Below are 17,641 nucleotides of genomic sequence, written 5' to 3'. Positions count from 1 at the left end.
CTCTCCCGTTGCGGAGCACAGGCTCCGGACGCGCAGGCTCAGCGGCCATGGCTCACGGGCCCAGCCGCTCCGCAGCATGTGGGATCATCCCGGACCGGGGCATGAACCCACATCCCCTGAATCGGCAGGCGGACTCTCAACCACTGTGCCACCAGGGAAGCCCGAAAAATTTCTTGAAGGCTACTGTGGAGCTCAACAGTGGTATCTCATGAGGATGAGATTGGGGGTCAGGAGAGAGACTTTTAACTTTCACTTTATAGTCTTTCGTAAATTTTTTTTAACTTTCAGCATGTATCCCTTTAATACTTTTTACTAGTTAAAATAGTAAATGTACACCACCAGAAGGGATGTCAGAAGAGTAAAGAAAAATCTGATGGAAAGTTAGCATGCCATGGGTGTTGGGAGCACCGACATTGGGTAGGACAGGTGAGCTGTGACGGGAAAAGGCCCTTATCAGCGTGATTTGCAAAAGCCCACTCTGCACAGCTTCTCTGCAGACTTAACTGGACAACAAGAGAGAATTCTCTCAGCATGTCACCCAGAGCCGGACACCAGGGCTGGCATTTTGATGGCTGGTCGTTCACCAGAAGGGCATAGGTAATTTGAAAGCGGAGTGTGAATAATGAGAGCTTTTTTCCCTTTCTTTTTTGGTCATGACCATTGGCTCTCCTTACTTTTTATCCCTTTTGTGCAAGTGTCCGTGTGTCCGTGTACGTGTGTCTGTGTGTGTGTAGGACACTGTGGGGCTGGCAGAAGGTGAGCAGGTTTGCCCTGTGGTTTATTGAGGCTGGAGTAATCTGGAGACTCATAGCAGTGACTGTTGAAACACCGGTTTGTTTGATATTAAAGTGCATCCGAAGGGGAAAAGGATAGCAAACGGCTTACTTCTGTGCTGTGCTCGCTCTGCATGCAGTGTGCTGCACCCCTCATCTGGTTTCACCTCAGCTGTGCTAGCCCTGGCTGATCCAGACCCAACACCCAGGCTGCTTGGGGTCTAGAGGGGATCCTGGGAGAGCTGAGGCTCAAGCTGTAGAGTCCCGGGTGCTCCTGACCGTGGTCCGGGGGCCCCACTTGTGTGTTAGAAGCATGAAGGCCAAGGGCCTCTGGGACCACGGGGTCCTGAGTCAGGAATCCAGAAACGCGAGGGGCAACAGTTCTTTTCTGACAAGGTGCTATATATCTTTTTAAAATTAAGTTTTACTGTGAAAAATTTCAAACATTCACAAATGTAGAGAGAATAGTATAATGAATAGGTTTGGCGTTTTCAAATTTTGATGCACTTGCTTTTTCTTCTTCTCCCTCCCTCCCCCTTTTTCTTTTGTTATTGCTCAAGTACTTTAACGGGAATCCAGACCTCCTATCATTTTGCTCCTACGTCCTGAGTAAGCCTATCTCTGAAAAGTCACGTTGTGCTTCTTAGGGGACAGGTGTCTGCCTCTCAGACGATGGTAGGAATTACTACAATAATAGCACAGGAATTCTTGAAGACATCCTCATGCCCAGCCAGTCATTCAGGGAATCTACCCTGGAGGTCGCCACAAGCTTACTCTTCCCAGGGCTGATGAGCACCGGCAGGTGTGGGACGCACAGCCCGTTCCCACTGGAGAGGCTGGGGCTTAAACAGGCTCTGACCTCACCATCCTCCATGGGGCCCCTCCCTCCACACCTGACCCTCTCCTGACAGGCACCCACACAGGCCGCTGCTCATCGAACTCACCAGTGAGGTCAGTGGAGCAAGTGCTGCACTCAGGGCTTCCAGTCAGTAAGAGACGCTCTGAAAAGGTGAAGATGGGGATCTAGTCTAACGCTGCTCACCACTCTTTCATTCATACATCAAACATCTGTTGAGAGCTTTACTCTGTTCCTTTATGTTGATTAGGGAATTGAAGCTCAGCGAGGTCAAGGTAGCAGGGACTGTAAGAAATAAAATCCACTGTCCTTGTTTTTGCTCAAGCTCACCCAGCTCTCCAGAGCGCAGCACGGGGCTCTCACCCGTACACTGGTTCAAGCCCTACTTCCCAGTTATAGCAACACCCTCCCCACGGCCTTTGCTGCTTACCAGGCTCCTTTCATCTGATCCTTAAAATCTCCAGGTAGCGGTTGAGCTCAAACATGAATTTTAGTTCCGGTTGGCTAGTTCTTCACCATACACTATGATTAAAGACTTTTGGAGCTGATAACCTTCCAAGTTTATTCTGCAAGTTAATATAAACTTCGTGTTCCAGAGCCTAGAAATAATTTTAAGGGGGAAGAAAAAGTGCTTTATGGCTCATTTGATATAAAATGTGAATTCATGGGAGGAACTAAGTCTGTTTCCATTCTCTCCAGATAATTTTGGCCCTTGGCAAATAGCAACTAATGTTTCCAGTGACTTCCATCTCAGGCCTGTTTGGTTAGAACAGATCTGGTTCAGAAGCCCCCAAAGAATCTTTAGGCTCGTAAGAGCTGGTCTCATTCTGAAGCTGGACCACTGCCTTGTGCCCCTGATCTGCTCAGTTTTGCATTGACTCTACTACTGGTGGAGATTCAGCAGCACATAGTGGTGGGCCTGTGTTTGTCAATTTACGTTTCCCATGGTGAGTTCCTTACAGGATAAGATCAGACCAAGCCTAGAATCACAGAACCTTCCAGAGATGGAACGTCAGTTCCCTGGAACCCTGATATTGACACCTTACCCCTTTTCACTTTGTTCTTTTCCTGGCTTTAAATTGAATGTCCTTCCTGTGGTGCGACATACCAGGACGTGATAGTGTAGGAGAGGGTTAGAAGCCCTTAGAGTTGTTTTGGGGGAAGAATCAGGTAGTTGCTAATGCTAACGGTACATGGCCTATGTTATGAAGGAAAGCTAAGTGTGTGTGCATCTGTTCGGTGCCCTTTTTACATAAAGCACGAGGGCAGGGTTCCTGTGAAGACCCATCGCACCATCCAGGTCTACACTGACCCACCAGACCTGCCCCAAGTCTGTGGCCATCCTATTTCTCCTTTCACACAAGAGCATTTTCTCCATATAGAGAATGTTTTACCCAAAGACCTTTGAAAACCATGTGTCTGGATCCATTTCATCTCTGTTATAGCTAAGAAAAAACTGCAGACAGAGAAATTAGGAGACCCGGCCAATTCTACATGATTCAAGGATAGCTGTACAAAGTTTGCAGATTCAGCCTAGGATTGTCTGTTAAAGCTCACCATCCATGTATTCCAGGTAAATTGCATTAATCAACACGTGGTCCTGCAATTGAGCTTTGCTAGAAGGAGAAACGGACAGAAAAATAAACCATTATTGTGCAGTCTGGTAAGTGAGTGGTAAAATTGTGTCCAGGTCAAGAGGTAGCACAGTGGAAAGAAGTCTCTGGGGTTTTAAAGACTGCAGAGGTGGACTTCTCTGGTGGCGCAGTGGTTAAGAATCCGCTTGCCAATGCAGGGGACACGGCTTCAAGCCCTGGTCTGGGAAGATTCTACATGCCACAGAGCAACTAAGCCCGTGCGCCACAACTACTGAGCCTGCGCTCTAGAGCCCACGAGCCACAACTACTGAGCCCACGTGCCACAACTACTGAGCCCACGTGCCACAACTACTGAAGCCCACGCGCCTAGAGCCCATGCTCCACAACAAGAGAAGCCACCGCAATGAGAAGCCCGTGCACCGCAACAAAGAGTAGCCCCCGCTCGGTGTAACTAGAGAAAAGCCCGCGCACAGCAACAAAGACCCAGTGCAGCCAAAAATAAATTAATGAATTAATTAATGAAAAATAAATAAATAAAGACTGCAGAGGAGTTTTTCAGGTGACAAGAGAGTAAAGGCACTCAAGATTCGCTGCAGACCCCTTGCTCCCCATGATGGGCTGGCAGATCTTGCCCTTTGATAGTGGCCCCTACTCTACTCTGCCAAATGCTTTGACTTTAGCAGAATAATTGGTTAATCATGCCCATGGGGCAGTCTAGCCCATCAAGTTCAAGTACCAGGTGGTGATCTCTCCACTGAAAAATATTTATATTCTTAACAACAAATAAACAGTTAAAAAATGGGCAAAAGATCTGAACAGACATTTCTCCAAAGAAGATAATACAAATGGCCAATAAGCCATAAGATCAGTAGTCATTAGGGAAATGCAAATCAAAACCACAATGAGATACCACTTTACACCCATTAGGATGTCTGTTGTGAAACACAGCAACAGCAAAGGAAAAAACGAATGTTGGCAAGGATGTGGAGAAATTTGGAACTCTGGTGTACTGCTGTTGGGAATGCAAAACGGTACAGCCACTGTGGAAGATAGCATGAGGGTTCCTCAAAAAGTAAAACAGGAACTTCCCTGGCAGTCCTGTGGTTAAGACTCCACGCTTCCGATGCAGGGGGCACAGGTTCGATCCCTGGTCGGGGAAATAAGATCCCAAATGCCGCGTGGCCAAAAAATAAAATACATAAAAAATAAAAAAAAAACTTTTTTAAAGGTCAAATTAAAAAAAAAAAGGGAAAACATAGAATTACCATATAATCCAGCAATTCCACTTCTACCTAAATACCCAAAGGAACTGAAACTAGGGACTCAAACGGATACTTGCACACCAGTATTCATAGCAGCTTATTCATGGTAGCCGAAAGGTAGAAACAACCTACCTAGATGTTCATCAGCCGATGAATAGATAAACAAAGTGTGGTGGATGCATACAATAGAACATTATTCAGTCTGAAAAAGACATGAAGTTGTGGCACATACTACAACATGGGTGTACCTCGAGGATATTATCCTAAGTCAAATGTCAGACACAAAAGACAAATGAGGTACCTAGAGTAGTCAGAGTCCTAGAGGCAGAGATAGAATGGTGGCCACCGGCGGCTGGGGGGAAGACGGAGTGGGAAGTTATTGTTTAATGGGGACGGAGTTTCAGTTTGGGAAGATGAAAAAGTTCTGGAGATGGATGACGGTGATGGTTGCACAACAGTGCGAATGTACTTAATATCACTGAATTGAATACTTAAAACTTAAAATGGGTAAACTGGTAAATTTTATGTTATGTATATTTTACCGTGATTTTAAAAATCCATAATATTTACATACTTTTTTGGGGGGGGAAAAGCCAGGCACGTGTACTCTTGGTGGAAGAGCAGCTTGTACACAGGCCTAGAGGCCCGCTTCCTCCTGGAAGTCTTCCCTTACTGTCTCAGCCTCTGCTCCCTCCTCTTCCTCCAATCGTTATTGAGCAGAATGTCAGTGTAACACAACTAGATAACAAGCTGTCTGAGGCCAGGGCCCAGCTTACTCTAAAAAAAAAAGTCCTGACGATTTTGTTTAATGTTATTAATTAGTAATGTTACTCTTTCTTCCATGTCTCTCTTTCTACCTGTCTGGGTTTTTTAAATAATTTTTTTTAGAAATAATTGACTTTATGGTCAATTTAGAGATTGATGTACAGTTGTTAAAAAATAACAGATCCCTTGTGCACTTTGTCCAGTTTCCTCCAGTGGTAATGTTTTTCAAAACTATAGTACAGGGCTTCCCTGGTGGCTCAGTGGTTGGGAGTCCGCCTGCCGATGCAGGGGACACGGGTTCGTGCCCCGGTCCGGGAAGATCCCACGTGCCGCGGAGTGGCTGGGCCTGTGAGCCATGGCCGCTGAGCCTGCGCGTCCGGAGCCTGTGCTCCGCGGTGGGAGAGGCCACGGCAGTGAGAGGCCTGTGGACCGCAAAAAAAAAAAAAACAAAACTATAGTACAATATCACAACCAGGACACTGACATTGACAATCCACTGACCTTAATCAGATTTCCTTAGTTTTGCTTGCACTTATGTGTGAGTGTGTGTGTGCATGTGTGTGTTAAGTTCTACACCATTGTACTGACCAGGTCGGCTGGTGTATTCAACCACAGCAGTCAGATACCGAACAGTTCCAACACCATGAAGATCCCTGGTGTTTTTCCTTTGTAACTACCTGCACTTCCCCTCCCTCCACCCCTTAACCCTGGAAACCACTAATATGTCCTCCGTTTCTAAAATTTATCATTTCAAAAAGTGTTATATAAATGGAATTATAGAGTATGTAACCTTTCGGGGTTGACTTTTTCACTCAGCATGATTCCCTGGAGATCCATCCAAGGTACTGAGTGTGTCAGTAGCTGGTTATTTCTTATTGCTGGGGAGTAGTCCAAGGTATAAATGTACCATGGTCTATTTAACCATATACCTTTTGAAGTACATTTGGTTTTTAGCTATTACCAAAAAAGCTGCTATCAACATTTGTGTACATGTTTTTGTGTGAACATAAGTTTTTATTTTTCTGGGATAAATGCCCGAGTGCAATTGCTAGATCATATGGTAATTGCATGTTAGTTTTAAGAACCTGCCAAACTCAGGTTTTCCAGGGAGGCTGTTCCATTTTCATCCCACCAGGAATGTATGAGTGATCCATTTTCTCCACATCCTCATCAGCATTTGGTGCTGCCACTATTTTTTATTTTAGACATTCTGACAGATAGATAGTAATATCTCATTGTGGCTTATTCATTTATTTTTGGCTCTTTTGGGTCTATGTTGCTGTGCGTGGGCTTTTTCTAGTTGCGGCGAGTGGGGGCTACTCTTCGTTGTGGTTGCTTCTCTTGTCGCGGAGCACAGGCTCTAGGCGCGTGGGCTTCAGTAGTTGTGGCATGCGGGCTCTGTAGATGTGGCTTGCGGGCTCTATAGCGCAGCTCAGTACTTGTGGTGCACAGGCTTAGTTGCTCCGCGGCGTGTGGGATCTTCCCAGACCAGGGCTCGAACCCATGTCCCCTGCATTGGCAGGCGGATTCTTAACCACCGCGCCACCAGGGAAGTACTCTCATTGTGGTTTTAATTGGCATTTCCCTGATGGCTAGCAATGTTGAACATCTTTTCATATGTTTATTTCTTACCTGTATATTCTCTTTGGTGAAATGTCTCTTCATTTCTTTTGCCCATTTTCTAATTAAATTGGGTTTGTGTTTTGTTTTTTCTTTTAACTCATTCCCTCCACCCTTCCTTTTATTTCTTATTCTTTTGGTAAGCATTTATTAGCATGTCCCATCTATCAGGCATCTGGAATACAGAGACAAAGGCAAAGACTTACCCTAAAGAACTGATGGTTTTGAGGAGGAGACAAATAAGCAGGATTCTGTTCAGGAAAGACATCTACCTCCTATCAAGAGAATTAGTGAAGGCTTGTTTCCTGGAGGAGGTAACACCTGATCAGCATTTGGAGGGTGGATATGTTCATTATACTTTATATGCTATACTGCCTTTACACTTAGAGTAGTAATACAGTAAGAAATATGTAATGCCTTCTAAAAGCCCCACAGGGCACCTTTCTTTCTAAGTAATTCATTACGTGGACTTGTCCTTAAATCAAGGTTAGCAGACACAAAATATCACCCTGGGTTCTTGAGGATTCTAAGACAGAGAAGACAACATCCCAGGCCCCCAAGATGTATGATCTAATGGGCACTGGAGATCCACCACCAGCAGACAGTTGATTACAGAAACACAAATTTAGTAACAAGGGAGAGGGAGAAATTAGTTTTTACCAGGAAGTCTGGGAAGGTTTCTTGGAAAAAGGAGGGTTTGAGCTGGGATTTGAAAAAGGAGTAGAACTCCAACAAGTAGATATAAAAGGGAACAAATTTGGTATACACTCCTGGGTCCCTGCATGTTATAGATTCCAGGTTTCCATGTTGCTCTTACCCAGAGAATTGTTTCTGAGGAAAGATTCTAGACTGGATGTCTGTGTCCATGTTTGCTGATGGCTCCAGTTGAAGAGGTTGCTAGTGGAAGTCACATCTAGTTTTAGGATGAGATCAACAATCTAATTTTGGGAAGTCCTTCATCTCACAGATAGATGTACTGAGGCCTAGAGAGGATCAAATTCAGCTCAGTCTTGTGGCCCCTACTGTCCAATCAGTGGATGTGTTTTGTCTAGAAAGTTCCCAGGTCATGCCAGGGAAGTGGTGTGGATTTCCTGTGGCTCTGCTAAAAATAAAAAGATCATGGGCTTCCCTGGTGGCGCAGTGGTTGAGAGTCCGCCTGCCGATGCAAGGGACGTGGGTTCGTGCCCCGGTCTGGGAGGGTCCCACGTGCCGCGAAGCGGCTGGGGCCGTGAGCCATGGCCGCTGAGCCTCCGTGTCCAGAGCCTGTGCTCCACAACGAGAGAGGCCACAGCAGTGAGAGGCTGGTGTACCGCCAAAAAAAAAAAAAGATCAATTGGTGAAAATAAGGAGTTGCAGAGTGGATGGGGAGTACTTCTTGTTTAAAAACATTGTTTATCTCACATGTAATTTTTTTAAATCTCCTTTAAGGAATATAATTTTTACATATGCTCTGAAATAAACCACACTTACCAATTAAGTAACTTACAGAATGTCAAGAAAAGAGAAAATAAACCAGTTTCAAAGCCTCTGTTCAGCAAAGATTGGAATGGATAAGAAGCTGGAAGATGTATTAATGAGATGGGGAGAAAGTCAGGTTTCTTCTCTCAATTAGAGAAAAAGAAAGGCAATTACAAACTGTAGCATAAACAAAAATATCTTATAACAAAGTCATGGCCCAGATATGAAGCAAATTAAACTGTAGCATGAAACGAATAAAATAAAATGTAGCCTGATTTTGAGAAATGTATGAGTGTAAGAAAAAATATTCCATTTGCCACATTCTTCTTAAGTGACAAAAATACTGGATTTGTAGAGGAAGAAGTTGTGGCCCATTGCAGTGAACACTATTTACATAATCACCATATTGTAAATGCTGTTGATTGAATGGAAATGCAGTCAATTTCAACAACATACAAGCAAAGTGGACAGAGGTTGAGAGTTGGAAATGGGGAGGAGAGGGAGAGAGGATGGTGAGTGTTCTCATGCTTGTCTGATATCGTAAGAAGTCTAAATACTGCACGACATTGATGAATGGGTAAGCTGAGGCTTTAAGTTTTACTTTTTTTTTTTTTTGGCCGCACCAAGCGCCTTGCAGGATCTTAGTTCCCTGACCAGGGACTGAACCCACATCCTCGGCAGTGAAAGCGAGGAGTCCTAACCACTGGACCGCCAGGGAATTCCCCAAAGTTTACTACATAAGTTACACATTTGGATAACTAATAGAAGAATTAAAGAGAATTCATATAGGGACTTCCCTGGTGGTCCAGTGGGTAAGACTCCAAGCTCCCAGTGCAGGGGGCCCGGGTTCAGTCCCTGGTCAGGGAACTAGATCCCTCATGCCACAACTAAGAGTTCGCATGCCACAACTAAAGATCCTGCATGCCGCAACTGAGACCCGGCACAGCCAAAATAAATGAATAAATAAATAAATAATTTTTTTAAAAAGAGAATTCATATAGCTATTAAAGGGATTCAGAACATGCTACTCCAAAATATACCCCTTTGGCATATTGATTATTTTGAACTGAAGGCAATTGAGAAACTGTAGATGCAGGAAGGGCTCTCTGACCTCCCTCTTTCTACCTAAAATCAGGTCTTTGAACTTCCCATGAGAAAGGTACCCTCCCTTTACCAGGAAGAACATTCTTATCACTGGGGACTGGGCGTCAATGCTGAAGTGGTCCTGTACAAATAAACCTACCAAAATAACCCTTGTCTTCCATTACTTTCTCCCCATGTATCTCCTAGTCACTTTCCCACAATTTACTGTCCTCAGCTCAAGCCCCTTGGTCTTGTCACATCCCTGCAGTTTATTGTTCTTTGTGTAAAAAGGCATATAAGTTTTGGGGCCTAACAGCTTATTCAGGTCTTCATTTTCCCTTCAAAGACTCCCATGTACATGTAAAAATATTAAATAAGATATGTACGCTTTTCTTTTTAATCTGTTTATGTCGGTTAATTCTTAGGCCAGCTACAGAACCTAAGAGGGTAGAAGGAAGTTTTTCCTCCCCTACTGTCAAAAATTGGAAGAAGGGAAGGGGAAGGGAAACAGCGTAAATTATACTGTAATTTTTCAGGATGGGCTGTCAGTTGATAATCTCTAAAGAAATAGTAATATAAGTATATTACACGTTATGAAAATGGTTGCCAGAGCTACAGACAGAAGTGGTTAAATGTGGTTGCCTCTGGGAAGTTGTACTAGAAGTGACCTTAGGGATTAGGCGGAGACACAATTTTGATGTCACATAAGTGATTGTTTTGGTAAAAAGAAATGAGAAGGGTTGTATTGACCAGGAACAAAATTTGTTCAAAGTATAATTGCAGCTATTTCATTACCTTAAATTTTAAATATAGCCCGTAAGCATTTCTAATTTTCCTAAATTTGCCCTTGTGCAGGAAAAAGAACTAGTTCAGCTCTGATATAGATATTTGAATGCCACTTTTGTTAAGAGAGATCTTGGATTTTTTTGAGGTGAGACAAAATGAAGTACTGTGAGGTACTTCCAACGGTGTAAAATCCCTGGATTAATCCAGAGTTTAGCTTATTTAATATACCATTTAAGCTCTTTTCTTGTGCAAAATCTTCAACTTATATTTTCCCCATCAGGCACACCTCTGATTTTATAATGCCAATCATTGAAAGCTGACATTTATTATATATAAACATTCCCTTTGGACATATCCATTTCCAAGTTCAGGGAGCCAGGCTCCAGGAACCCACGCACGCACACCGGGACTGTGTGGTGTGGGGCAGGGCAGGGGACGCTGGCCACATTGTGGTGCCATCCTGTGGTTGTGATGCTAAATTAGAGCATGTTTTCGTTTTCTTCTCTCTAGGAAGGCCCTTTTGTCTACTTGTCTTTGGTAGGAAACATCACAGATTCTGATGCCTTGATCGCTTCATTGTGTAAGTAATTTAAAACGTTTGCATTTGCCATGTTTGAGGGATTAATTGCAAGTATGGCTGTCAATTAAATGAGTACCTGTACCCCATGCTGTATGATTCTATTTACATGAAATGTCCAGAATAGGCAAATCTATTGAGATAAATTATAGATTAGTGGTTGCCTGGGTGTGTGGGGAGGGGGCGGGTCATAGGCCAGAAATGGGGAGTGACTGATAATGGGTACAAATTTCTTTTTTGGGGTAGAAACATTATAAAATTACATGATTTGTAGTGATTCAAATCTGAGAATATACTAAAACTTGTTGAATTATACACTTTAAACAGATTTAAAAAAACAGGTCTGGCATGTGAATTATATCTCAATAAAGCTATAATTTCAAATTTTTGTTTTTATTTATTTTTGGCTGCACTGGGTCTTCGTTGCTGTGTGTGGGCTTTCTTTAGTTGTGGCAAGCAGGTGCCACTCTTCATTGCAGTGCGCCAGCTTCTAATGGCAGTGGCTTCTCTTGTCGCGGAGCATGGGCTCTAGGTGTGCGGGCTTCAGTAGTTGTGGCTCGCGGGCTCAGTAGTTGTGGCTCTCAGGCTCTAAAGCGCAGGCTCAGTAGTTGTGGGGCACAGGCTTAGTTGCTCCGCGGCATGTGGGATCTTCCCTGACCAGGGCTCGAACCCGCATCCCCTGCATTGGCAGGCGGATTCTTAACCACTGCACCACCAGGGAAGCCCGAATTTTCATTTTTTTGAAGGTGAAAATGTAGACTGAAGATGACTGATAAAGATCGAATTAGATATTTGCACTTCATGGGACTGAGCCAAATCTGGGCTGTTTGCTTTCTCTGAGGCTGAGCAGGGCAGCCGGGGTAGGAGGACAGTGACTTGAGCTGGAATTCTCAACCCCAGACTTCCCTAGCAATTCTCAAGCACATTTTAATCCAGCAGACTCACCAGAAAGCTGCACAGCTGCATTTTCCTTAGCCCGTGGAACTGAGCAGGTGGCCTCAAGATGTGGGACTCAGGGCTTCCCTGGTGGCGCAGTGGTTGAGAGTCCGCCTGCCGATGCAGGGGACGTGGGTTCGTGCCCCGGTCCGGGAAGATCCCACATGCCGCGGAGCAACTAAGCCTGTGCACCACAACTACTGAGCCTGTGCTTTAGAGCCTGCGGGCCACAACTACTGAGCCCGCGAGCCACAGCTACTGAAGCCCGCACACCTAGAGCCCGTGCTCCGCGACAAGAGAAGCCACTGCCATTAGAAGCCGGCACACTGCACTAAAAAGAAAGCCTGTGTGCAGCAACGAAGACCCAATGCAGCCAAAAATTAATTAATTAATTTTTTTTAAAAAGTGAAAATTCATTTAATGGAGGTACCCTTTATTAGTGTGAAAGTGAAAATCTAGTAGATAATGTCAAGTAGTGCTTCTTGGACTTTAAAGGACACAGGTTGCTTGGGGTTCTTGTTAAAATGCAGATTCTAATTCAGAGGGTCTGGGGTAGGGCCTCCCATATATTGATCTGTGGACTGTCCTTTGATTCAGCAGGATGTAGAACTTGTTAAAGATGGTAAGGAAGACTTTATTCAAGAGGGACTATGGCAATGGGAGAGAGATTGGGCTCAACTCTAAATACAAGGACAGGTGGAGATTCATAGGCAAGGAGCAGGGTTGGGGTCAGTGGATGGAAAATTACTGAGAAGAAATATCAAGGCTGCGGGACTCTTGATAGACTGACTCAACAGGATCCTTGCTGAAGGCAGGCCAGGGTATTAAGATACAGAGGGTGGGAGATGAGGAATTTGATCAGATATCAAGATTATCTACACTCCCATGTTCATAGCAGCAGTATCTACAATAGCCAAGACATGGAAACAACCTAAGTGTCCATTGACAGAGGACTGGATAAATAAGTTGTGGTGTATATATACAATGGAATATTATTCAGCCATAAAAAGAAGGAAATCCTGCCATTTGTGACAACATGGATGGGCCTTGCAGACATTATGCTAAGTGAAATAAGCTAGACAGAAAAAAACAAAAACTGTAATATCTCATATGTGGAATCTAAAAAACAAACAACCCAAACTCATAGAAAAAGAGATCAGATTTGTGGTTACCAGAGGCGAGGACTGTGGAGTGGGGGAATTGGATGAAGATGTTCAAAAGGTACAAACTTCTGGACTTCCCTGGTGGTACAGTGGTTAAGAATCCACCTGCCAGTGCAGGGGACACAGGTTCGAGCCCTGGTCTGGGAAGATCCCACATGCTGCGGAGCAACTAAGCCCGCGAGCCACAACTAGTGAGGCCCACGTGCCTAGAGCCTGTGCTCCACAACAAGAGAAGCCAGCGCAATGAGAAGCCCATGTACCGCAACGGAGAGTAGCCCCCACTCGCCGCAGCTAGAGAAAGCCCGCACACAGCAACGAAGACCCAACACAGCCAAAAATAAATAGAAAAATAAATAAATTTATTTTTTAAAAAAAGGTACAAACTTCTAGTTCTATGATAAATAAGTACTAGGGATGTAATATACCACATAATTAACACTACTGTATGGCATATTTGAAAGTTGTTAAGAGAATAAATCCTAAGAGTTCTCACCACAAGGAAAAAAACATTTTTTCTTTTTCTTTTTTTTTGTATCTATATGACATGATGGATGTCATTAAACTTATTGTGGTAATCATTTCACAATATATGTAAGTCAATTCATTATGCCGCATACCTTAAACTTACACAGTGCTGTATGTCAGTAATATCTCAATAAAACTGGGGGTTGGGGGGAGTGATCAGATACCAAGAGTGAAGGATTTTCACTAAACTCACGCAGCAGGATTCTTGTTGAAACTGGACTAAGTGGGCCAAGCACAGAGCCCAAGGTCGAGACCTTTTGGAGAAGAGGGCTTGGAGGAGGCTGCCTTGAGTTTGGTCAAGAAGAGTTGTGCCCCTAGTCTCCGCTCTGTGGCAAAGGGCACAGCCGTGGCTTGGCTACTGGAAACCTCCAGCCCTTCGTGTGCATCTTTCCCTCTAAACCTCTGCCTGAGCCTGGCAGTCAGTCACAAAATAAAGGATGAGGATCACATCATTACGTTTATTAATGCTCTGTTTGCCCTTTCGCTGTTGTAGGTGTTTAACCTGCAAAGAGTTGGTCAAGGTTAAGCAGTAGATGAGGAGATGCCAGAGGCTTGATCCACTGGGGCCAGCAGATAGCAGGGCCTGCTTCCAGTGCCTGTCCCCACCCCCCTCCCCCCCCACTTTCACTTACACACACGCTGTCTCCTTCAGCTTTGCTGAATTTCCTGCAGTTTCAGACACACCGAGCGCTCTCAGCCCCAGGCCTTTGCTCAAACTCCTCCCTGAGATACCCTCTCCCTCCCCCAGTTCAAGGCTCACCTCTTGTGATATAAGCCCTGAGATTTTTTTTTTTTTTCGTGCAAATGTGCTTTATTTCTGTAATTTAGAAGAGACCTTTTGGTTTAGGGAGTGGGAGCTGTGTTTCAGTTCATACATATCGTCACACACTTCCCCAAGGGGGAGCAATTGACAGGCCACACGGAGCTCCTGTTATATGACACCCTCATCCAACTGGCCCTTGAGACTGGACCTGGTGCCCTTCAGGACAGAAATCAGGATGGGCTGCCCTTTGATCTTGCCAGCTGGTCATCCTCACCTTCATCCCAATCCAAAGCCTTGATTTCTGACACTGTGGAAGGTACGGGACTAAGAGAAAGGCCTGAGATTAAGATCCCAGATTACGTGTGCCTTGACGTGTGGTAAAATCCAGAGGGCCTCAGATGTCGTAAGTGCCAGGCCCCTCTGCACCCTGCTTCCTCATATAAGGTCCCTAGACAAGCAGCCCTCCTGGTCTCCGGGACCAGCACGGTGCCTGCACACCCCTGAGGAGCCGGCTTCAGTTCCCTGCCAGCCCTCAGAATTACTCAAACAATCCTATCACATCCTGCCGCGGGGACCAGGGGTCACCCGCCCTGATGTTACTGCAGAGCCCACCTCCCACAGCCCCTCCTCGTTCACCCCAGTTCCTAGGGCAGCCCCACGTGGTACAGTGTGCTTCTCCCCGAGCCTGCGAGCCGCCATCAACCTCATCTGCCCAGTGTCACCTGTTGTGTGTTGGGCCACCACATAAGCCCAGGGCGGGAACCCTTCCCTCGCATGTAGGGTGAAGAGGAAGCGATCAGAACACCTCCTCTCCTAGCTTGTGCAGTGCCTTTTCTCCATGTCCCTATTCTCTGTCCCCGTCACTTATTACATGGTCTGAGCTCGCTACAGTATGAACCACCAGCAGCAGACTTTGTGTCCTGGCCGCTGCTGCATTCTTGAGACCTAGCATAGAGGCGTCTATACGCTACAAAAAAATTGTTGAATTAAAGAATGAATGAAGGGGACTTCCCTGGATGTCCAGTGGTTAGACCCTGTACTTCTAATGCAGGGGGCATGGGTTCGATCCCTGGTCAGGGAACTAAGATCTCACATGCCACGTGGCCAAAAAATAAATAAATCAAAAAATTTTTTAAAAAGAATGAATGAATGGGGTTATTTCTGTGAATGTCTAAACACCCACTAATCTCTTAGCTCCTAAAGCATTGACCTTTTACTTGTGATATTTTCTTAGATTTTGGCTACACTAGATAGTATATTTCACCTATTGTATCTATGTGGTTTTTTAATTAATTTAATTTATTTTATTTATTTATTTTTGACTGCATTGGGTCTTTGTTGCTGCGCCCGGGCTTTCTCTGGTTGCGGCGAGTGGGGGCTACTCTTCGCTGCGGTGCGCGGGCTTCTCATTGCGGTGGCTTCTCTTGTTGCGGAGCACGGACTCTAGGCACGTGGACTTCTGTAGTTGTGGCGTGCAGGCTCAGTAGTTGTGACTTGCAGGGTCTAGAGCGCAGGCTCAGTAGTTGTGGCACACGGGCTTAGTTGCTCCACAGCATGTGGGATCTTCCCAGACCAGGGCTCGAGCCTGTGTCCCCTGCATTGGCAGACAGATTCTTAACCACTGAGCCATCAGGGAAGCCCTGTATCTATGTTTAAATTTATAGGGAAAACTTTTTCTTTCACTATGATGTTTTCCAGTTAGGTCATGGCAGGCAGTCGGCTAAGGACAGGCTGGACGGCTCTGCCTGGTCTGCCAGTTGCATCTGGCCTTTCACAGAATCTCCGCTCAGCATGTGTCTGTGTGTTATCTCATTAAATAGCTAATCGTGTTTACTGGCCTGTCCTTTCTCTGGGGACAGCCTTTCATGGGAACCCTTTGTCCCTGGCCCTGGAGGGATCCTAACTCTAACCATTAAGAGACTATTGCTTCTTTTTAAGGCTGAGTAATATTCCATTGTATATATGTGCCACATCTTCTTTATCCATTCACCCGATGATGGACACTTAGGTTGGAGGGGGAAGGGTAAGCTGTGACAAGGCGAGAGAGTGGCATGGACATATATACACTACTAAATGTAAAATAGATAGCTAGTGGGAAGCAGCCACATAGCACAGGGAGATCAGCTCGGTGCTTTGTGACCACCTAGAGGGGTGGGATAGGGAGGGTGGGAGGGAGGGAGATGCAAGAGGGAAGAGATATGGGGATATATGTATATGTATAACTGATTCACTTTGTTATAAAACAGATACTAACACACCATTGTACAGCAATTATACTCCAATAAAGATGTAAAAAAAAGAGACGATTGCTTTGTGCTGCTCAGACCAGTCGGATCACGCAGCTAATTTCTGACCATTCATACCTTTTCTAAGTAATGTGAGAACAGTAGTTAAAGGGAGAGAAGAGAGTTTGGGGTTTTTTTTTCCTCTGGTTATTTGAGATCTTAGGACCAGCACGTATTACTTTGTTAAAGTAAAAAGGAAAGAGAGACAGAGAGAAAGGTGGGGGGAGGTGGGGAGGAAGGAAAAGGAGAAAGAAAGAAGGAAGGAAAGAAGAGAGAAGGAGGGAGGGAGGGAGGGGAATATGACTTCACCTAGTGCATGGCCCTTGGTCCTTCACTAAAAAGACTATCTGACCTCATGGTGCTTCCTAGAAGTAACCATCCTGATAACGGGGCCTGGAAAGATTTCTTAGGGCACACCTGCTCCCTGGTCAGCACAATTTCGTGGTAGCTGTGTTAGTGAATTCTGTCCCTGTAGCAGACCGAAATGCTCCTTTGTCCATTTAGGATTCATTCTGTAGTCCAGGCTGTGTTACTCTCCTCCCCTCCCCTCCCTGCTGTCTCCTCAGCACTCAATTCCTCTTCAATCACTAATAAACATGTGTTTTTTTATAAACATTTCCTTAATAATAATTTTCCCACATCTAACTAATACAGACTTTATGTTGAAATTTTGACGTAAGGAATTATAATGCATTTACCAAGATAACTATTAAAGATTATCTTTGCGAAGTCTGTGTCAAACTGATGTAGAATTCTGCTGCTTACGATGAAAAGGGAGAGGGTGAGGAGGGCACATGTGTGAAAGCACTTTGGAAAATGCAAATCATTTTACAAATATAACATGATATTGTTATTATTACTTGTGTCTGGTGGCAAATGCATTTTCGTCATAGGGCCTCTCTTGCCTTCCACTAAGGCATTATGAAGACTACAGAGAGAGTGGCAGTTACTCTTTTATCTCCTCCTAATGGGGAAAAAAAGGTCATTTCCTCTGTCATAAAAACGATTGCCAGATGAGTAACAAAATGTATTTTGTTTTCAGGGAAAGAATATGGCAAAGCTGACGCAAGATGGCTTTATTTGGATCCAACCATTGTGTCTTTGGAAATTCTGACTGTCGTCCTGGGAGGGTTTCTGGCATTGGTTCTCATTTATGCCATCGTCAAAGGGAAACATTATCGGTAAGTGCTCTTC

At 44.7% G+C, this 17,641-nt stretch overlaps 1 protein-coding gene across 2 annotated transcripts in view; it reads left to right on the top strand.

Moving 5' to 3' along the window:
* The window catches only part of EBPL (EBP like), a 50,580-nt gene that overhangs the window by 22,983 nt on the left and 9,956 nt on the right, over nt 1-17,641 (top strand). For both annotated transcript variants that reach the window (XM_029210239.1, XM_029210238.1), the window contains exons 2-3: nt 10,709-10,778; nt 17,490-17,628. In XM_029210239.1, the coding sequence (XP_029066072.1) occupies nt 10,709-10,778; nt 17,490-17,628 (209 nt within the window). The remainder of the gene's footprint in view (nt 1-10,708; nt 10,779-17,489; nt 17,629-17,641) is intronic.

The sequence above is a fragment of the Monodon monoceros genome, unplaced genomic scaffold, assembly GCF_005190385.1.
Source record: "Monodon monoceros isolate NGI ecotype Baffin Bay Population unplaced genomic scaffold, NGI_Narwhal_1 Super_Scaffold_8, whole genome shotgun sequence".
Lineage (NCBI taxonomy): Eukaryota > Metazoa > Chordata > Mammalia > Artiodactyla > Monodontidae > Monodon > Monodon monoceros.
Note: the sequence above shows the minus strand (reverse complement) of the source record. Positions and strands in the feature narration are given on the sequence as shown.